A 22,647-nucleotide genomic window follows, 5' to 3' on the forward strand; every position below is an offset into this window, starting at 1 on the left:
TGTCCCAACTGCTCTGCAACAAGTGCATGAATTAAGTTAGCAATTCAGGTACTTTGAGTATTGACATCTTAATCTTTTACATGATTTATTTGATGTACTTTTAATTTTTTCTGTGTACGTCTGCCAACGTCTGCGGGTGTTCCTGCTTTCCCCCTTCCCCTCCATCACCGCCCATCGTGTCTGTTTTCTAAGTGCAGGGGGGCACGAAGGGCGCTGAGCGGTGCGAGGTAGGGGACATGGTGCGGGGTGGCACAGGGGCGACAGGGGCCCTTGGCTTCCCTTCGGCCAGGGAGCTGCCCGCCAAGAACTCTGTCTTTCTGGAGCTGCGTTGAGATAAAAAGGAAATGCCAAATTCCGGGACTCGCTGTTTGGCCTGTACATCTGTGTGAAGGTGCACGGAAGAAAAATTGTTAAAAAAAGAGGAAAGAACTGTTTGCTTTCTGTCTTTCAGAGCTATAACCCAGGGCTGGTGGACCACAGGGTAGATTTATTAGTCCATTTTTTCTTTCTGACCATGATAAATTACTTTTTTTACAGCAAGCAGCAAGATAATAACAGGAACAAGTTTTGGTGTTCAGACAGTACGTTCTGGTAACTGGGCAGCAGCGCACTCTTCGTTAAGAAATAACTTCCAGATAATGTAGTCAAAATTGCATCCTGACCTAATAAGTGGAGGTTTCAAATATCAGTTATAAAATGCGAAGCTGTAACATCAGGAGGAAATTGTTATGAGATCTTTCCTCAAGGGAGAGGGCAGAATAGTTTAAAATTCTTCCAAGATACAAATAGTATCAGGACTTTGGGTAATGCTCTTAACAGGTTTGGACACAGCGCGCTCCTTGCAGCCTAACTTGTGCTTCACAGCAGCTTTATAGAATAAATGTCAAACTGGCCGTGCAAAAGCAAGCAAAAACCAAGAGGGACTCGAAGTACAGATGTTGTTGAAGGTTTTCAATATTACCAGAGGTTTTCAGTAGCAGTTGGTACGCCCTCGAGAGGAGTGCAAGTGACAGCACGTGGCGTGCCAGCCTGGCCCAGCTCCGATGCCCCTCTCCGCTCTGGGTTGCTGCAGGGCTGGTGCCACCGAGCACTGCTTGGTGTTTTTTGGTAGGGCTGCGGGTCAAGGTGTGCCTGTGGTTCCTGTCCCTCCACGGTGCTGCAGCTGGAATTCGATGGTGGGTTGGCGGCACTGATGGGTGTGTTTTGGGAAGGCGGATAGAATAAAATCAATTGCAGTTGAGCAGTTCTTGTGCCTGGAGGAGGTACACGTGCTCGTTTGTACCCACTCATCACGGCACAGGCACAAGCAAAGTTAAACAGTACCCGTTAAAATATTACTTGTCTACTGCTAACGTGCTACTCTTGCGTTAAATTTTCCAAAATCCAAATAACAAAATAAAGTTTCTTCTGTGAATGGACCACGCAGTGTGTTTTTAGGATCGTTCCAAATGACGGAAAAGGTTTCTCAGCTCTTGTGGTGACGGCTTTCAGTCCGACATGGACACGCATTCGCTCTTCCAACCCTTCTCTTTTCTCGCAGTGCTCTGACTGGCAGAAGCCCTTTGTTTTCAGATGTGTTTGTTTATACGTGTAACCAAAATTGTCATCGAATATGTAAGACAGGTTTTTATGCCTCCTATATAAATATCAAATTTCAGGAAATCAAGACACATGTAAATATATGGTATTTGCATGCATATTGTATATGCGTAGATTCAGTATTTATAAATACAGGGGATGCACATATAAATTTATATTATGTATAAAATGTTTAAATATGCATGTGCGTGCATGTATTTCATACATATAATAAGTAAACATGAAAATGTTATAAAACGGCTCATGTTTATTCTTACATCCTTTGCAGGAAAGGTTTCAAGTGAAGAACCCTCCGCACACGTACATCCAGAAGTTGAAGGGCTATCTGGACCCGGCAGTGACCAGGAAGGTGAGGAGCGTCCTGTTTCCCCTCGTCCTCTTGTCCTCGTTCCTCCACGAGGATGGTCCTGGGGTCCCAGTTCCTTCCTGCCTTTGTGTAAAAGGCTCTGCGAAAGTAGCTGAGAAAAGTCTTGGAGATGTAACAAAACGCAGAGACAAACAAAGAGAAACTGGAAAGACACTGCGGTTTCTGCAGCTTAGAAAGAGGAACAGATGTTGCAAAGAAAGGGACCATCTGACACATGAAACAAATTGTTTTAATAACTTTAGCTTCAATAAATAGTCTGACAAATTATCACTGAGCTACGCTCTAGGTCTGCCTTTCCATGTGGGCAGTGCTGGTGGCAGGTAAAGCCCGTGCCGGGTGGCGTGGGTCTCACCCGTGTCGGGGGGTTGCTGCAGCTCTGAGTTGTTCTCGGCGTTCACGTGAAGGGATTCAGTTCAGCTGGCACGCGTTCACCTCTTGCTTGCGGTCCCATCAGAGAGCCTCACGCATACTTCTGCCTATTTTTTATCCAGAATTGTCTGCTAATGACTCACAAAAGACTCAGGCACTCCACCTGCCCTTTCAAAGATGCCTTTGTCAGTTGAGGTAGACACCTAGTCACAGGAGAGCTGCTGGAGCCAAACGCTGTCCTGTAGGCGCGGAGGGGCCCTCCTTGCACCGGCGGCGTTTGCTGGAGGTGGTGCTGTGGCTGTGCACGCGAGCGGCTTTCCGCAGAGCGTGGCACCTCTACCCGGTGCTCAGCAGGTCCCAGGCTGGGGAAACCAGCCCTCTGGGAAGCAACCGACCCTCTGGGGGAGCGAGATGTGTAGGGCTGGGCACAGCATCAAGGGAATGTGGGCGTCCCCGAGCGAGGCTTCTGCACCAGCAGGGAAGTGTGCCTGGTTCTGACAGTTCTGCACCGCCCTCATGGGCTTAGAAGTAGCTGCCAGGGATCTTAGAAGTGTAAATTTACATCCCGTTCGGAGAACCATCACTCAACCTTTGGTATTTAACCACTGTGGACATCAGCTCATATCCTGTGCTGATAGTTCTAATACCCTAAAAAAAACCGGCACGGAGAGCGTAGCAGTTCCTGCCATTGACTGCTCCTCTTGTCCTCGACAGTCGCTGCTTTGTGCTGCCCTGCAATTAGCTGAGATGGGTGCCCCGCAGTAAAATACATATCCTGACACAGTGCTTCGAGCCAGGGCCAGCTCGAGGGGCGGCCGAGCCGCACCGCTGCTCCTGCAGACACAGGCAGCAAGCGCCCACCCCGCGCCCGCGCCGAGCCCTCGTCTGCAGGGCTGCAGTGATGCCTTCTGACAGGGCTTCTCTTGTTGGGGGCTGCGGCGAGGAATAGGGAGCCATTTAGGAGGAAACCTTTAAAATTTGCCCGTAGCTGATTGTAGGTTTTTGTTGTTTGTTTTATTTATTTATTTTTTAAAATCTGAACGGGGGTCTTTGTGTTTTTCTCCTGCAGGGTTTTGAAATTCGTTCAGTGTGTTTGGCTTTGCTCTGTGGTTAGTCCCTGGGCACACATTGAAGCCTTTCTTATCCTAATACTACTATAAGAGTCCCATGACAAATGACAAAACCGAAGGAGCCTAAAAATAGCTCCACTGAGTTCCTCTCTTTTGTCGCATTATTCTGTATCACCAGCAGCCTTTCCTCAGCCTGGGCTGCGTGTCGGAAAGACTTACAAATGGGCTCCTGGACGGATGCTGGATATTGTGGGGAGAGCTCGGATTACCAGAGTTACGCCTGTGATCGAGGCTGGGTCAGCGTTTTCGCTGAGAATGCCCCGCGTGGCCAAGAGAAGGTGGCTCCCGGCGCTGCTGTGAGATGTGCGCTTGGGCTTCTAATTGGGACTGGGGATGGCTCTTCCCAGGAAAACGGCGACTTTTCAGCTGAGCTGAACTTTGGAACAGGAAAATTAAAAGTGTGGAAATTAGTCATTTTTAAAGAAATTGCAGTTTGGTGGCTTCTAGGGGGCCGTAAAGCACTGAGCCACTTTATTGCTGTCTGCCGTGGTGGCCTGGGAACAGGCTGCCTGTTTCTGTCGTGCCCCCCTGCCCCAGGCTCTCGTCTTTGCCTCCTGCTACATCAGTATTTTGCCTTCACTTCCCCAGATGTGGGGCTTTATTGCTTGCAGTTAGATTGTATCAGCTCTCTCCGGAGATGAGGCGTTGGGTTTTTGTACTCTGAGCTAATTAACCGAGGTCCAGAGAAACCGTTCGTCTGATCTCAACGAGCTATTTCAAAGGAGAAATTAATAGTGCCGTGTGTCCACCAGGACCTCGCAGTGAGACCCTTATTTCAGTCTGCCAGCGGGTTTCTGAGCTGGGAATTTAGTCTGAGCGCCAGCACGCCGCTGGTGCTAACTAGTGTGTGACAAAACCCTCGTGAAGAGGCAGCCGATCACCTTCCCGCAGGTCAGCAAGGCGAGGTGAATCCTGTGCTTTCCCCGTGCTCCCGGCAGTGACCCAGCTCGCGGCGCTCCCTAGGAGCCAGGCAGGCCCAGATGTCGCTGCGGGCTCCTGGCGGTGCACGGAGAACAAGTTCCCTCTCCCGCAGCGTGCAGGAAGGTCCCTGCGGTGGCCTCGCTGTGTCCTGGACGTTGACAAACCTTCCCAGACGCACCCAGCTCTGCCCGACTCGACTCGGGTGTGCGTTTACAGGTCTTCTGCCATTGCCAGAGCCTGCTCTGAGCCCTGGGGTGATGTGGACCTCTTGCTGCATCACAGGGAGGTTTTGCCAGGCAGTCCTTTCTCCTCCTGCACTGGGATGACACGAAACATCGTCTTTTTTCTACTGCCCAGCATTTCACTTCTGCCATTTCATGGCCTCTTCCCAGCTTCTAACTTTGCAGATACAATTTTGTGTGCATGAAGCATTAAAGCACGCAGATAGTAGCACATGTGTAGTTCATTACTGACTCGCACCCACAAATTTGGTAATTAGACAGAAATTACAGCAGTTTTTTGGTGTGGGTGTAAGGTCACAAAAGTGAGATTAAAACATATGGCTGGGAGTGACGTCCAAACACTGTAGTTCTCAGTGGAGAGGTTGTTACTAAAACAAAGCTTGTATTGTAAGGAAATATGTATTTATCTACAGGCTTTTCATTTTCTTAATCCTGGAAACTCAAAATATACACGGGAACAGAAGTTATTTTTCTGAGTTTGTTTTTGTTGACTGCCTGACTGTTGTTGTTGCATTCCTCAGGATTTAAGAGAGTTTCTCAGTTTGCCTGAATGTTTTATGTATTCAATCTGTGCTGTATGAGATGCTGGCATTTTTAATAGCATCACAGAAGTCTAAGTGTTGTTTTTGCCTTCTCACTCCATTACAGAAATTCAGAAGACGAGTCCAAGAGTCTACTCAAGTACTCCGAGAACTGGAAATTTCTTTGAGAACAAATCACATTGGGTAAGGGTTTTTGATGACCTCTGGTCTTACTAGATTTACATCTACTGATGGATGTCTTTCAGAAAACATCTCTGCATGCTAGGCAATGGTACCGCTTATATTGATTGTTAAAGCCTGAAGGGCTCAGGTAAGGGATAGCTGGGCATCTCAGGAGAAAATTCAGCCTTAATCCTTTCATGATAGGGTTAATCCACATCTCTGTGAAGGCCGTCAAAAGATTGCTGCTCACCCTAAGTAAGTCAGGGCAAAAGTGAGGATAATTGGGTCTAGAATAGTAATAGCACTGCAGCTATAAAAATATGTATATTAAAACATGCTGGTTTATAGCGTTAACATGATACAGTTCACAAAGCCTGGCTGTAAGTAACGTTGCCAGTATTTTGCTTTCACAAAGCAGAAAATTCTTCTCAAATAGCACAAGTAAAAGCATCGCCAGGACTGCAGGTTTTTATTGAGCAGGCCGTCTCAGTGCGCATTTCTGCCTGTTTCATCTGTCTGCTTGGGGCCTCAGCACAAGAAGCCTCAGTGTGTCGACCAAAAAGGCTTTGAGTAATTGTCGGACTAAAATTCATGGCAATAGGTCAACGCTTTTTAAAAAGGAGAAGGCAAAAATTACTGCTAAATGTGCAAATGTGCACCTGGGCTGTCAGGGCCGACCCTTGCTACTATTACTCCTCCACGTGTGCTGTCCGTATGCACCTGAAAGACTGCCAGAGGCCAGGGTGTGGAAAATAAACATGAGAAGTGCTGGAGGACAGACTAGAGGACAGACGTAGCCCCTGCCTGGGCATCATGGAGCACGGAGGAGGAGTTGGGCAGCCGAGCTCTGCGGGACATCCATGGCCCTTGGTGTTTATTAGGCCAAACGTCTAGCTTCTGGGCAGCGCAGGGTGTGCATTGGAGAGGGGGTTTTATGGTTTTGAGGTGCAGTGTTTTTCTTGTCCTAGCTGCAAAAAGGCTTTCAGTACATTTCAGTACATGTGTTTCAGTACATTTGTAAAGCCCTCTAAGTAAACAAAAGACTTCTTTTTTTTCAAAGTCCTCTTTTCCTGAGTGAGAAAGAAGAGGTTTTACTCAGCAGTCCTGTCTTCCTGCAATGGATGTGTCTTCAGTTTCTGTGAAAAGAATTCCAGTAACTGCACAAAACCGGTGCAATGCTCTGACGTCTCTTGATTTTTCCAACAGATGGGTCAGGGAGTTCTTGAATGAAGAAAACAAAGGCCTGGACGTTCTGGTGGAGTACTTGTCGTTCGCACAGTACGCAGTCACGTAAGTAAGGCTTGCCTCCTACTTGCTGGGCTTGCAGGGCTAAGCAAAACCCCCAGGAGAGGGAAACGCTGATGAGATGCTCAATGAGATGCTTGGCTTCTCCAGTAGCAGAGCTGCCAGGCTCGGTGCCAGAGCTTGGTCCGGTACTGTGTACCTACTGCAGAGCAGGAGCAGAGAAAATCGTAATGCTAGTCCTAAACTATTGAATTATAGCATCCTATAGAGGAAAAAAAGTCTTTAACCTTTGTGATTATTTATCTTTAAGGCTTTACTGATGTTTTTTAGCCTTGGTAGCCTCTGACTGTCTTAGGGTACAAAGCAAAAACAATTCAAGGAATGTACTGAAACATGCAGACTTCCTTAGGAATAGGTTTGTGATTAGTGTCCAGCCCCAAGGAGCGTAATGCTGCCTGCCATGTTCAAAGCACCATCCCCACATCAACCACTACTCACACAGCTCCTGGCAGGCAAGTTCTTGTGTGTCCATAGGCTTTCCATTCACTGTACTGTAGCAATAGATTTTTGTATAAAATTGTGTGAAACTAAGTGGTGGGTTAAAGATACTATTGTAGTTGGGAACTCAAGCTGAGTGGAGTTGATGTTTTATTTTTAAAAAAGATGCCATCAGATGTATATATTGCCATTGCACAGAACAAGATTTTTGGTGGAGTTGCAGTTGAATCAATGAAGGAAAATTATATGTTTGAAAATGTTACTAACACTGGAAAAAACTGTGCACAGCAAAAAGATGTATTTGTATAAAGACTTTGTTCCTAAAATTATACAAATATACACAAGTTAGCCTGCTGGGTTTTTTCCCTCTCTAACATGGTGAACATGAGTAATAACCTCAAAAACTGTAAGGGGAACAAGCAATTTTTGCTTGAAAGAGCAGTACAATGGGCAGCAAATCAGAAATCAAAGAAAATCTATAACAATTATGGTAATGTATTACATATGCTAGCAGATTAGTGAGGGCCAACAAGCCAGTGTAAATGCTCAGTCACATATTGATGGAGGAAACTGAATTAGTACTTGCACAACGTATTGATTTATTGCAATAAAATGGGGACAGCTTTAAGCATTCTCCCTCTTTCCTTCAAGGCAATGCTTTTCATCTGCAAAGTGGCCAATGTTGTATTTATTTTACATTGAAGTAGGATAATACATAGCTGTTTGATCCCTCTGAAACTGAGCGCTCGTGCGGTTAGCTTTGCCCTTTGTCAAGGTCCAGATTTGCAGCAATATGTATCTGAAGCTCGCTCTGAATTGCAGCTGAAGGGAAATTAGTTTGCGGTGCCTTCTTCCTTTCTTTTTGTAATCTTTTGGGACCTACAAGTCTGCAGATGTTTAACAGGAAGGAAAACGCTATGTGCATCTTTGCTGTCTAACCCAGCTTCGGAATTTCTATTTCCTTTCAGTTTTGACTTCGAGAGTTTGGAGAACAATGTGGAAAACTCGATGGACAAGTCCAAACCTTGGAGCCGATCTATTGAAGACCTGCACAGAGGCAGCAATTTACCCTCGCCAGTTGGCAATAACATCTCCCGCTCTGGCAGGCACTCGACTTTACGGTAAGGCACTGAAGCAGGCAGTAGGTGACCTACAAGCAGCGAGTGCCCGAGTGAGAAGAGTCAGCATGGTTTTCCAATTAGACTGTTTTTCATCTTCCCTCGTTTCACAGTGTAGGCTCAACGTACATAGGAAACATGTCATTGTGCTGATGGTTTTGAGGTGGAAAGAAGTGCTAAGCTAATAACACGGGGCAGCATCTCACAGCAATTGAGGAAATGAAATGAATAAGACTGCCTCCGTTTCCAATGGCAGAATGATCTAAGGATGCGTGATATGTTTCCGTCAGGTGCAATGTGACTTGCACAGAGGAAGCAATTACTCTTCTCCAAAGAGCATCTCAGGATTTCCATGGATCCAGCCAGGCTGGAGCTCTGGTCTGGTGTCTCATCCAAAATGGTCTCTTCTAGCAGCACATCCCGTCCATTCTGCTCTGAACAAGATTTATTTTTTTAAAGGCCACTTCCATGCTTCAAACCTGATGTTAATTTGAGCACCACCCCAGGCTTTACTATGAAGTCTCTCTTTCCAAACAGTGGTTGTTCTTTTTAGTTTGTGGAAAAGGCAGGATCCCTTCCCAAGACTGAATGTCAGTCAGCTCTGTTACAGGACCTTGCATTCCCGCGATCCTTCACTATTACAAAACATACTGAAGAGCATCTTCAGGCTACCAGTACAGTTACTCAGGGGCACAGCTCGGAGTGCTGAAGGGGATTGACTCTATACACGTTTTGAGTCTTTTGGGCTTTTGTAGAGCTTTGTTACATGGTGCTGTGAGCATAAAGGAGTCCTACAGAGATGGAAGCAGTGAGGACCTGCAGATTTTTTCTGTGTCTTCCAGTCGAGGTTCAGTTCTGGTTTGTCACTCAATGCTAATGTTGGCTTTTTAGTTCCTGTTCAGTGGCTGCCATCCACCTACAGCCTGAGTGGTGGCGGATGTGAGATCTGGAATATATCAAAGACATCAGGGAGAAAGTAGAGAGTAGGAGGCAGACACACAGCTCTGGCAAAGAGATACAGGCTGTAGAGTGCAGCAAAATCAGTTGACTAGTTTTTTTTCTGATGTTGCAAAGGTGATTTCAATGTTTGTGGTGTGTTTGGTTTCTGCCTACTTCAACAGAGAATGCAGGGTCTTATGTTTGGAGGAGGGTGTCTGATCCTGCTCTCTGCCTTTGGGAGGCATGTTTGTGATCAGTTATTCCAGAAACGCGTAAGTCAGGTATACATTACATGTCTCTTAAATTTTTTTCTCTTCATTTCCTCCCATCCTTTTTCTTTTTTTTTTCATATCCCCCTCTCATCATTTTTATTTTCCGTTTCAATGTCTCCTTCCTCCTCACATCCACCTTTTCCCTCCCTCTTTCAAATGTTCTTCCCCGATTCTCTCCCCTGCATCCTTCCCTCCTCTGCCCTCACCCACCCTTCATGCACCATCAGATTGGTTTCTCTGCCCGAGCAACTTCAGTTCAAACGCCGCCAGAGCTGCTTTTCACCCTCCTGCCTCTGGAGCGGCTTCACTTTGCGCTCTGCTGATGAGGCTTCGAGCCGGAAAACCTCGTAAGTGCCAGGTGTGAGGGCGCATGCAGCACGGGCTGTGCCGCGCATGGGAACCGCTCCCATGCCCTATAATCTGAGAATCACACATCTTGGTAAGCGACCACCTGAGCCTCGCTGGGAGATTTCAGCCTCCAAAATGTGTGGTTATCGCATTATAACTTCAAAGTGTAGTTTGCTTCCGCAGAGTGGGATTTTCTAGAAAAGACTGAAATGCATTTTACTTTGACACAAGGCATTAGTTTTCTTTATCGTACTGCAAAAAGCATTATTAGTTTCATACCTAAGACACCAAGCCTTAATCATTATCCATGTTGATTAACCTTTTAAGGTTAAGATTAAGATAAGGTTAAGATTAACCTTTTAATATTGCTAGAGCCTTGGTTTTCTCTTAGAGCTGAAGCAAGTTTGTTGTGAGTGAAGGCTCCTGAGTTCGGTTACCTGTACTCCTGTCCCAGATGGGTGCAGCAATGTCACCTAGCACAGCGTGTGTCTGCCACGTGCTCCCCCACCGGACCAGGGCCCTTGGGCAGGAGCCCTGGGACAGGATCAGCATCTTTGATGTGTTCTGGAACGATTATTTTTTCTGTAGATGGGGACGGTGTGTGTTAAGAACAGTGAAAGGTAAAAGTAGATGGGAAGTTTTAAGACTTGTTTTTTTTGATTAATTTTCGATTAATTAATAAATATTGGTCAACCGAAATGGAATCTTCTCCTGAGAACAAAGTAGGGTCTCCACAGGAGGATGAGCAGGACTGCATTAGTTGAAGTCAGTAAGTTACTGCCCCGTGCTGGGTGGGCAGCGTGCCTGAGGCGTGGAGACCCAGGTCTCAGGTTCTTCTCTGCAGGAGCTCCTCTCCTGTCCTTGTTGACAGCCCATGTACGGGGAGAGAGGAGGAAAGGGGCCTCCCTCTGGGATGAAAAGGGAAGAGTCTGACAATCGCAACAGGGTAATGTAAAATTCGGGAACTAGACTCGTCCCTGCCATGCCAGTATGAAAGCTGAGAATGTGCTTGGCCTGGATTCCCTTTTATTAAACAAGATCTGGGGAGATTTCTCCCGAACTAAGTTAACTGCAGGTCAAGAGCTGTGCCTTACTCTCATCTGTAATCTCATCTATAGTCTCGCATACGTACAGAAAGCCGAGTGGATCCCCACGTGCAGGGAGACCGGCAGAGTCCTGGCGAGGCCGGGGCACGGGACGGGGCAGAGCGGGGCTGGTGGCATTGCGGTGGCGCGGGGGCTGTCGCTCACAAGACATCTGCTTTCTCCCTTTCCTCTTTCCCCACCCTTTGCGTCTTTGAGCGCTCTTGGTTTCACTTCTGTGTGCAACACCTCCCCCCCAATTAAATCCTGACATCTCTTTTGGACAGGCGAGGGGTTCCTGCCAGCTTTCACATGTGGTTTCCTCATTTTTGGTGCCTGGCTGGCAGCATCACGCTACCGGCTTGCCAGCCCGTCCTCAGGGGTCAGCCGCTGCCACCCTCAGGGCCCTGCAGCTGGTGTGCACTGTACGCATTAAATTGCAGTAGCAGGGCTAGGAGATAAGCACAGCGTAACCCTGGGAAGCGCTGCCAGGGCGATGCCCTCGCACGCTTGCAAACGACACAGCCCCATCGCAGCGAGCAGCTCCTCGCGCACGGCCAGGACTGGGTGCCCCTCTGCGAAGCCTTCCCGGCCGGCGCCGTGGGCACGGAGGCTTTCTGCGCTTCCCTTTGCGTGGCTGAGGCTCTCCGTTTGCACGCTGTAACTTTACTCGGCTTCCTGGAGCTCTTTTTAGCAGTGTTAGACCCTGCCAATTCCCTGCTCGGAGCTGTTTCCTTGGCAACTGAGATTTTTTTTAAAAAAGAGGCACAGGGATTTGGGAGGCAAACACCAAAATGAGGGTAGAAGGATAAAAACAGGGATGAATCTTTGGGGATTTTATTGCTGCTCTTTTTTTATTTTTTTTTCTAAAAAGAGCATTGCTTACACGTGAGAGTTAGACCCTCCTTTCAGATAAATATTCATAGTGACTTCGTAGTGTCCCAGGCCATAAGAAATTCCCTTTCTTCTGAGTCTAATACTTCAGTTTTTTATGTGGATTGAACTCAGAAACTTATTTTTGTTTCCAGAATCTGCAGAGTTCATAGTGAGACAGCAATCCAGACAGACGTATCGTAATCCGTAAATGGGCTTTAAATGCATTCAAAAATTGGACTCCACTTTGGCACTGCTTCTCATGCTACAGCGATTTAATGTGGACTTTGCCATTTACACTTCCGCTCTTCAGGGAGCGGCTGACTTTGTCATCATGCATTTTGTCAGACGCTTGCTAATTTAGCTGAGCGTGTTTTCTGAGCAGTCGGCTGCCCGTCCTGCCATTTTCTGGTTTCTTGACCAAGAGACCTGAAGGTCTCAACGCTTGTTCCCGTGCTTGAAGTCAGGTAGGACACGTGCGGCGTGGCCGTGCTGAGCACTCCCCAGCGTGCTTTTTTATAGCCCTGAGCTGGCTGTGCAGCCTGTGAGAGGGGAAGAAGAGTTGGGGAAGACCAAACCAGACTGTTACAATTTTTTTTCTCCCCCCCCCTTTTTTTTTTTTTAAGCAGCAAAGGTCTCTTCAGCATTACGGATTAATAATTTTCCCAGATTTTTTTGAGAAAAAGACAAAAACTAGAGGCCCAAAGCGATTTATTCTCTTTACACGTGCAGCTCAAAACCAGCTTCGTTGCCCTTGTTTGAAATGCCAGAAAAGAAACATTTGGGGCGCCGGGGCCACCCGCTCTGTCGCGTCCAGGCGGATGTTTTTGCCCTTGCATGGGCAGAGGAGCCGATTGCAGCTCCCTTGTTCCTGTCCTTGTTCCTTCCTCTGTGGAGGCTGCACGTTCCAGGTCCCCGTGGAGAAATGCAAAGTTGGTAGGAAATTTTCCCCCCCTTCAAAGTCCCTTTCTGCCATTAAAGCAATGTTTGTAATGCAAACACCACCTCCTCCAAGCCACCAAAATCCCAGTGGGAACCAGGAGTCCCGGCGCATGCAGAGCTGGGAGAGCTGCCGGGAGCCACCCGGGGCCTTCCTCTGCTCCCACCGGGAGGGAGCCAGCAGGACACATGAGGGCGGAATGCTCTTCAGCAGATAGTAAGATAAAAACGGTAAGAGAAAGCAGCTGTAACTTGGGTTTGCTATTAATGCTGCGCGTTGGAAGCCTGCACCTTTGGATTGGGCACATGTCCTCGTTCTGAGCGTGGAAGTCCTCCCTCGGAGGTGGTGGGAGTTTGCTTTGAGTTATGTGCATGTTTACCATGGTGGAAAGGGCTTTTCCTTACTTTGAGTTCCCCAGCTCATTGCACAGGTGTTTTAATAAGCTATATGTGGGACTTTGGTATCTAAGGACTCTCTTACATGGTGCATTTTCATAAAAACGATGACCAAATTATTCCTGAACAGAAAGGTACTTCCCTGAGACCGAGGCAGGAAAGAGCCCTAAATTGTACGTTTCAGCACAGGGTTGGGTGGTGCTGGTTTCGCCACGTGGTCGCAGTGTCACGGCTTGGAAAGGCCGGATCACGAATACTTCCCCAGCTGCCAGCCCAAGAGCCCGGAGGTGGGGTAGCTCGCTCAGCACGGCTGCCGGCCCGTCCCGGCTGGCAGTAGGAAAGCATTACGAGCTGCAGGAGCCTGCACGTGGTCAGGTTTTCTGTTTCTTCCTTTTTTCAGGAGTAAGGTTTTATGGTTCTTCTTTGAAGGAGGGGCAAAGGAAATAAAAGAGGAGCCATCTGAATTTCATTACTAGTATAAATATACGCTCGGTGACACAATCTTTGACCTGCAGCAGACAGGAAATCAAAACCACCAGTTCACCCAGATGCTCGCATCAGCCTGATGGTTAGTAACAAGGAATGACATAAAAGCAAAAGAAGATCGTCCACCCTGGTTTGGCTCGTGTCGGGTAAAGGGAGGTGTCGGAGCTACCGCCCGGCTGTCCTGCCTTTAGGAAGCAAACAAACAGCATCAGGGGCTGGTGCAATTACCACTAATGCAGAGGAGGCATCTTGATCCTTACTTGCAGTGTGCAGTCGCTGTGAAAGAGTTTCTGTACAAAAAATCCTCATCGATTCTCGGCATTCACGTCTACGCAAAGAAATTTGCATCTGTTGAAGGGAACCTCTCTAAATCTAGGGCAGAATCCCATCTGTGCTGGGAATATTTTCTCTGCACTGCAGCTCTCAAGCGCGTACTCTGTACCGGTTCCTCAGCCTCGTCGCAGACCGCCGTGGGCAGAACCGAGAGCCGCAGGGTGCGCGCTCCGCACGTCGCCGATCTCGTCGCCGACAGGGGCTGTGCGAGGTCTTCATCCTTCACTAGTTTAAGGAGCCTCGCCCCCATTTGTTAGAGCTGACAAACCTCTACAGATGCGTAAAGGCATTCTGAAATCGGAGGAGTCGATGCACCAGACACCGAGAAAGCCTTTTTCTTCTCTCAGCGGCATGATACAGATCTAATTGCTCTGCTTATTAAAATTTAAATGGAAATAATGTATGCAGTCTTCAGTAGTTTAGAGCTGAGATAAGTCATTATAGGAAAGGTCTGTGTATGACTAGAAGTGGCTTTTAAATGTTTTTATTGCAGTGTTTTTCATACTTAGTGAAATGCATATGGAGATGTTTTTCCATGCTCTCCCGCGAGCGCTGGCAGCGTTTTCACACCTCCCAGTTCTGACTTGGTATGGGCTCCACATTAAATGTGGTCTTGCTTTTCTGTTGTCGCAGGAAGGGATGCACTCCTTTTCCTGCTGTTCAGGGCAAATGTATGGCCTAGGTAAGCGCAGAAGAAGCTGTGTATTTACGTCTGCCGTTTTCCAGGCAGGTCAGGGATTGCCACCTGAAGCTGGGTGCTTGGCTCTGCCCATCCCAGGCTCCTCAGAGGAAAGGTGTAATTTCACCTGCATTACTTCTGCACGTGCTTTCGGTGTGTGGGTTGAAGGGAATACCCCAGCACTTTGGAGGGAAAAGAGGTGCCCTAGGTTTTTCCCCGTCGGTTCTGGGAAAGCGTTTTGTTGCCGGGGATGACCGGAGGGAAGGGCCGGGAGGTGTGAGAGCGCAGGAGCTGTCGGTGGGACTGGTGGCACGGCCGTGGAGCCCTGCAGCACACAGCTGGGGCTCCTCGCCCACCCGTGGTGCCACCACGAGCAGCAGACAAGGTGCCCAGGCACCCAGGGCGAGGTGCAGAGCCCGACAAACATCCTGCTGGCAGCTTGGAGTGAGCCGGGCGGCCCCGCAGTGCCTTCCCTGACAGAGGAGGGAATGAACAACGGGTTAAAACTGGAGCCGGTGGAGTTTTGCTTACCAAATGTGAAGCTGCCCACGTCTTGCCTGTGCTCGTCCTGTATTCTGGGCTTTCTGCCTCCCCTGCGCTCCCTGTCGGGGTCCGCTCCCCGAAACTCGCTCCGAGTGCGCCGAACGCTCCCCGTGGCTCGGCAGAACTGGGTCAGGTTTCCTGCAGGCCTGAGATCGTTCTGGAGTGCCCGTCGGCTGATTTATGCATTCATATATATGGAAAAAAAACCCAAAAAGCCATTTGACTGAATTCTGCTTTGAATTTTGGGGTTTCTTTCATCTCGGCGCTCCTGGGAAATGAAAGCAGAGCGCAGGCACTGCTGCAGCCCGGGCACAGCGGCTGTGCACCGCGCCGGAGCTCCTCTCCCGTAGTCTGTTCCTACTTGTTCATGTATTTGTGAGTATTCTTTACTAACAGTGAGGTTAATCGTTGATTTTAAAAGCCACGCCTCTTTTTAAACAAAACGAGTAGCGTGAATTAGACAAGCAGGTACACAGTAGAATGGGCAGTGCAGAGGGCAGTCTCCCAGATGCACTTAAAATGTGGCAAGGAAAGAAGGTGAGAGGAAAGCAGCGGGGTGCTCCCTCTGAAGCCGTGTCAGGTGCCTTCCAGGTGCTGGCTGGGGGCAGCGCTTCGTGCAGGGTGCACCAACCACCCCGGGATGTGCCTCCTGGTAGTCCAGATTACCTCCAGCAGTCTAGATTTAATCACCCTAATACAAGGATGATTATCTGTCATCCCATCCTGGGTTTAGTGGTTGTCGATGGGTTTTTCCTTTGTGAATCTGTGTAAGAGCTTTTGGAGCAGTGGTGCTGATGAGCCCTGGTTCTCCGAGCGCTCTGCAGAGTGCCTTTCGAGCAAGCGGGTCTGCTTTCGTCCCGTCACCCGCTGACTGTGTTTGATGGCACGCAGTTCCCGTGTTACAGGAAATATCGAGGGCTCGTTCCCGTCACTCCCTCCCCGCCACTCGCCCTCGCCTGCGTTGATGCAGTTCTCCCTTGGCCCTTCCAGGCAGAAAAGCCCGACCTCTCTCTGGAAGCTGTCCCCGTCGTAGCTCACTGCTCGCCCTGCTTCTGAGGGTGTTTGCAGCTGTGCTGTGAGTCACCGCTGGGTACCAATATGGGTTCGTCTAAACTGCGGTTCAGCACTTAGTCACGGCTCGGGATGCCACAGTCCTGAAGCTTTTCCCACTGCGTTATTTTCACATATCAAACACAAGAAGAGCCCTCCCATGAATTGTCCAGGCTGCAGAGGTGGCATTGGCAAGGGTGAGGCTAGCCGCAGTTGTCTGAGGTAGCCTTGCTCTTGCTAATGGCCGTGTTTACGCCAGCTGCCAAGTTTCATCTACAAATTTCATCTTCCTCCCCCAGTGGGGCTGCTCTTAGCATAACAGATGTCAGAATTCACAAACCTCTTAATTGCGTGTGCGTCATGGTGTTTTCCTTTCTGCCTTTCTTTCAGCAGATTTTTATGCTTTCTTCCTCAGCTTTCAGGCCTGAGTGCGATAGTTTGAAATGCAGAATGATCGCTGTGACCACTTGGGGGGTTTTGCCAGCCTCACAGCCTGCCAGCTGATGCCCTTCCTGCTCCGTGACCGCAGTGGCCGGGCTGTTTTGGTGCCACCTTGCCCCTCCAGGCCACTGGGCTGCGGCTGGGGACACATGGGACAAGCCTTGGGCACTGTCGCTTTGCTCCTGCTCCACTTCAACACCCATTATATATACATATATATATAATATACATACAATTATATATTATTATTAGTGCATTGCTGTCAGAAGGGTTTCTGGACCATAGCCTTAATCTCGTTGTTTATTCAGTGCTGTGTATGACTGCAAGAACATATATGTATTTCACATGTCAGCCGTCTCCTCGTCTCCAGTTTCCTGTGCTCAGCTCCCAAAGCATGTTTTGCCTTAAAGAAAATAAGCAGTATCTCAGGAAGAGCTGAAATGTGGTTTTCATTTACCCTGCCATAGAAATGACAGATTGAAAGGTTTCCCTTTGTGTTTATTCCATGCACTTATTTAATAGAAGTCAAGGTTGATTTACCAGTTAGGGGTTACAATTAAAATAATTAATGCCTCTGTGCTGTGGAAAGTTCCTAAAGGCTGTATTTTCCTCGGATAGTTTGGAGGGCTTTCAGAAAGCTCAGCTGCAGAGTAGAAGAGAGGCACCATTCTTAAACGAAATGCAACCGAAATTAATAAGTTTACTGATGCCTACAACTGTTCACTTTCATTAAAAGTCTGTGTCTGCACCAGCAGAGCATATACAGAAAAAATACGGGATACCTCTGCTGTGGTAGAGCTGTGGATGAGAGCTGGCAGGTCCTGCTCCCTCTGCTCCCGTTGGTACCTGGCGCTGCTCAGTTCCTTCAGGGCCCGTTAGCCTTGTGTCTGGGCTTCCCGTGCTGCTAAGTCAACAGCCCCTGGCCTTCTTTCTGCTTTATTTGCATGCGTATTGTCAGATGGCTGCGTGCTCTGCAGAACTGAAAAATGTGTGCGTTTTCACCAAGTGGAGGAATGTTTCCGTTCCTTTCTTCTGGCCACCTACAATAGTCCTGTGACTGATGAAAGCTGTTTTTGTTTGCAGGTACAATACCTTGCCAAGCCGAAGAACGCTAAAAAATTCCAGATTAGTGAGTAAAAAAGACGATGTTCACGTCTGCATCATGTGTTTACGGGCCATAATGAACTACCAGGTATTTCCCTTTTCATTCTTTTGGACCACATCACTTTTTCTTGTTGGGAGGGAAAGGTTAGCGGTGAATGATTAAGGTAAAACTGATGGGAAGGTTTAAATGCTTATTCGTTCTTAGACAGCGTAGCTGGGAAGCTGCATATAACACAGCCTTTGTCCACCTGCACAGCTGGCACACGTGAAGGCACACAGATAAGAGCACACACGTGGTGGGCCAGGTCCTGTTTGGTGGACCTCCTTTGCACTAACTCATTAGACTTACATCTGCACAGACGAAATTACAGTTTGTCTCAGAATTTAGTATTAACAAGAGAATTTTTAGAAGAGTTAAAGTTAGACACTGGTGGAAAACAAGATTTCCCTTAGTCATGTGCTTATGTGCCAGTCATGTGCAAGGCTGTTGTAGTAACTGCAAGTCAAAGAATGAACTGGACCAAAGCTTCTGGACCAAAAAACCAAAGTTTCTTCAGTGGGATGCTGTGTTCATATGGCACGCCCAGGTATCTTCGGGTGCTTTGGATTTGTCACTCAAACAGTAACAGCTAACAGCTAGGTGATAGGTAACCTTTATTACAAGTTGTGTGGTCTTAAGAGTTACTCTAACACTGCTACGTGTGTGAGCTGGGCTCGTGGTGATGGCAGCTCCCTGGGAGCTACAGGATTTCTTTCTTCTAACAGGAAGGATGCAAGCAATGGTGCAGTTGTGGTACTAACTGATACCGTATTTTCCAAAGCAATTCTTTTTTTTTTTTTTGAGAGCAGACCCCGCAGTACTCGCGCAGTAGCTGCATGCAGCAGTTGCTCTGTGGCAGCATGCGTGTTGGAGAAGTGATTTTGGCAGCTGAACTGCAAATCCCCCTTTGGAGAGTAAATGGCACACTGGACTGTCAGAAATAAGAAGTGTCGGGGGGGGGGAAGAACAGGCAGAGGGGTTGTCAGTGCTGCAGGAGCAGCTCTTGGACCCCTTTTTGTTGGCTGCCGTGGCCAAACCGAGTACCTCCGACGTGTGGTGACAGAGTCGTTGTTAGTCACGGTGTGAGATGGAAATGTGCTGACTGACTTGATAAAACTCAGCAGTGTTTTATTTGGCTTACAGCATTGTGAAAGACTGCCAGATCTGGTCAGAGATATGTAATTTGTTGGGTTTTAAAAATAATAACTTCAGTTTCAAAGCTGAGACGATATTTTCCCCTTCTCTTTTCAGTACGGATTCAATATGGTCATGTCGCATCCACATGCTGTCAATGAAATTGCACTAAGTTTGAACAACAAGAATCCCAGGTAGGCAGTGCTTGCTATCAGAGAATTTAAGAAGTAGGTAAGTAGAGAGTACATGGAAAGGGGTTTTCATGGATATGTTTATGCGCAAACCTGTAGCAAAAATCAGACTTCACTCTGAATCACGTTCAGTCTGTGTTATGGTGGGAATAGATGAGCAATTTCCATCAGCAGTAGTTCCGTTGGTTTCAGAAGCTGCTGACTCTTCAGCTGTATCTTTGCTGCTTGAGCTCCTCAACCATGCTACAGTGCAACTCTGCTGATCATGGGCAGCTTCACATGGGATTTTCCTTAAGAAACTAAATTTTCTTCAATAAACTTTGTCAGAGGGGTCCTCAGGTTTGAATGTCTTCGAGAGAGGGTTTTGTTCTTGTCCTGCCTCTGTACAGCACCTGACTCAGCGTTGGGCGTCTCTTCAACCACAGCCACAGTTTTGTAATCCCACAGTGGAATTAATTGCTGCAGGGCCGTGTCCCCTCTTCTCCCCGCACTGGTGGCCCTGGTAGCTGCTTCCAGCAAGGCCTGGAGCTGCAGACCTCTTGCATGTCTGATGAAACCAGATCTGACATACTGATGTTTGCAAGGAAAGGTAAAAGTAGGGGATGTGACAGAACTAAACAGCACCATGTGGAGAGAGCGCCTTTGCTGAGGCTGTCCACTTGCCTTGGAGTGCACCGCTTGAAATTTTGTCCTGATGGAAGTAGGTACTTCCTTCCTCACTTCTCTTTAGGCTTAAGTCAGCAAGCCTGGGCACAGCGTAATGGGAAGGATATGGGAAGTTTATTGTTTTTATCATTTTTTGGTGTCTTGAGTCTGGAAATCAGGTGATGAAGAGACAACTTAAGGTTTTGGTTTTGAAAGAGGTGAGTTGTTTAGATTCCTGATTATTTAAAAAAAATGCATTCAAATGTGGCTAGAACACTAGAAAGACAATTTAATGTTATGCTGTTCAAAACCTAATTACTTCTTGTTTTAGCCCCATCATGATTTTTGAAGAAACCTGAGTTTTGGGTGCTTAGGGTTGGCTGAGATGTGCTCAAAGGGAAGCAGCAGCTCTGAGACGCGCTGGAGCGTTGACCCCAACCACACTGCGGAGCTAAGTGCCACGAGAGCTGGCAGGCCAGGGGGAGGATGAATGTAGGAAGCAGTCATAGTCTCCATCTCTTCTGTGTGTGCCCAAGAGATGCCAACACAGTGGTACTGTCCTCTGCCTGTCCCCACACCAGCTGCAGATGTGCAGGCAGCAGGCGGGTGAGGGCTCTGGCCAGCCTTGCAGACCTGGGCATCCTCCCGGCCACGCTGTGCACACCCATCTCCGTGCCTTTTCCCTGCACACACAGCTCATGGCCTGCCCTTGCAGAGGATATTACTGATGAGCCATAGTGAGAACTCCTTGAGCCTGTCTGAAAGAGCTTGGGTTTTCTTCTTGTGGCAGGAAAAAAAATTGATGAGTAAGGATTGAAAGTGATCCATATAAAATTTCCTCGGAAAGTGAACATTTTATCTGGTTTCCAAAGATAACCTTGACACTTTGAAAGCCAAAAGGTATTTCTTTTTCTGTAACATCTGGTTTGAGTCAGTGCTTAAGCATGAGACTAATTTCATATGTGTCTGCATGATTTTAATATCTGCTCATAGCTCATCTGGCCATAAAGTCCGGTTGGTGCTTTTGCCTTATGTGAACCCTGTAAGAAAGTACTGGGGGTTATTTGTATTGGAGCTACAGTGAGTCTGTTGCATGCTTTTCTTTCAGTAATCGGATGTCTTCTCCCCCTCATTACTATGCCTGTGTTAGCAGTGCTGTCAATCAGTTGCCCAGATTTCTGATTCAAGAGGGGAGAGATGTGCTGAGGCATCCTCTACTCACTTCAGTGTGCCACAGCTTACTTTTCAGGGGGGCTACGAATAATGCAAATTGTCACAGAGAATAATTCAGATCTGTATCGGGAAATACAGATGTGAGTTAAAAGCACGTTCACCAAGAAGTGGACTCAGAGGGAGCGGGCTGCTCTGCGGGCAGCTGGCTCCTGGCTGGTGTGCGGTGATCCTGCTGTGCCCCAAACTGCCTCCTCGCCGAGTTTGTGCAGGCGAGCTTCTGGGAGTGCCAGCTATGGAAGGCTGACATGCTCTGCCTTTACCGGATTGATGTTCTGCCATGGGTTTGCTTGGATTTCCACAAGTACAATCTGTGATTTAAATTTTTGCATGTTTTGAGAAGCATTAAAATGGGGGAGAGCCGCATGATCCCGGAGACTCAAAATACCCTGGATCAGACGATGCTCAGCATTATGCATCCTGCAGGTTTACTCGCTTCAAGAGACTGAATGCAAACTACTGGATGCAAACTACTCCTCCCAGCATCCGCACATCATTTGGCAAACAGGTAGAAGGTGCTCAGCACATGCTTGTCATTGATTGCCACGGTTTGGTTTCTTCGCAGGACAAAGGCCCTCGTCTTAGAACTCTTAGCTGCTGTTTGTCTCGTCAGAGGAGGGCATGAAATCATTTTGTCTGCGTTTGATAACTTCAAGGAGGTACGTTTTTCTGCTTTATCAGGATTTGATGTGCATATCTGTAGCTCTCTGTGTGTTAGCTAGATCGTTCTCTTCCATCTAAATTTCTTAGACTGAGGATTTTCCATTAACTGTAGATTTTCCAAAAATCACTTCGAACTGCATAGACGGCAGTGATCGTGGCATTGTTTTGTGCACTTTTGTGTAAAAGAGTGGAATCCCAACAAGGTGAACCCAGTCTGCGAATTACTCCCTTTACCTTTTGGTCGGTTGAGCTGTGCCCCTGAAAGGGAGGGCTGATGGAGATTTGGAGAGCTTTACTCCAGTTCCTCTGTTTCTGAATGCTTTTGTACGTTCTTAGATGAAATAACCAGGAATTGTGGATTACAGCTCCCATTTTCAGAGCAATTCACACAAGCCTTTGAAATGCAAAATTCCTGGTTTTACTATCAGCAAGAATTTTATTTGTGAAGGAATTACAAAAGCAAGCCTCTGTGATAAAACCCTGACTCTGCTGAAATTAATACAAGTATTCTGGTTTGCTCAACTGGGGCAAAACTGTCATTCGTATGTGTGCACGTTCAAGAGTAGCACGTTTGCATACGGTGGTTAATGGGAATTGAGAACATTGTATGAATGTTCAGAATTACCGGTGTGGGAATCAAGCACAAGAAAGCTGCTATTCTGGTTTATTTTGAATATTGGGTATATGTGTGGATGTACTATCAAAGAAAAAATGAATCTAGTCTTACCAGCTCAAAAATTGTTAAACTTGATGAGTCCCAGCTGGACTGTGTATAAACATGTAGCAGGTTTTAGCTTAATGCCACTGTTGCTCGAAGCGGGTTAATGCAGATGATCAACGAGCCAAGTTGTTAGGTTTTTTACTTTTTGTGTTTTGGGAATTATTTCTGGTAGAGAGATACCGATCTCTGATTTACATCCTCTGTAAACATTTGCATGTCGTGGAGCTCTACCATAGCTGTAGTGCTGAGGTTCCTGCCGGTATATGGAGCCGGAGCAAAAGGTTTGAAGTCACTCCAGTGTGGTCCTCTTGTGGAAACACCGGGTGTGCAAGACCAGACCCGTCC

The 22,647-nt window shown here is 47.6% G+C and overlaps 1 protein-coding gene across 5 annotated transcripts in view; it reads left to right on the forward strand.

Annotated features, from left to right (window-relative positions):
- Positions 1-22,647, forward strand: part of FMNL2 (formin like 2) — a 127,438-nt gene that overhangs the window by 68,214 nt on the left and 36,577 nt on the right. For all 5 annotated transcript variants that reach the window (XM_035566103.1, XM_035566102.2, XM_050711751.1 and 2 more), the window contains exons 3-9: positions 1,868-1,948; positions 5,277-5,353; positions 6,539-6,622; positions 8,044-8,196; positions 17,658-17,766; positions 18,970-19,046; positions 21,484-21,577. In XM_035566103.1, the coding sequence (XP_035421996.1) occupies positions 1,868-1,948; positions 5,277-5,353; positions 6,539-6,622; positions 8,044-8,196; positions 17,658-17,766; positions 18,970-19,046; positions 21,484-21,577 (675 nt within the window). The remainder of the gene's footprint in view (positions 1-1,867; positions 1,949-5,276; positions 5,354-6,538; positions 6,623-8,043; positions 8,197-17,657; positions 17,767-18,969; positions 19,047-21,483; positions 21,578-22,647) is intronic.

The sequence above is a fragment of the Cygnus atratus genome, chromosome 6 (assembly GCF_013377495.2).
Source record: "Cygnus atratus isolate AKBS03 ecotype Queensland, Australia chromosome 6, CAtr_DNAZoo_HiC_assembly, whole genome shotgun sequence".
NCBI lineage: Eukaryota > Metazoa > Chordata > Aves > Anseriformes > Anatidae > Cygnus > Cygnus atratus.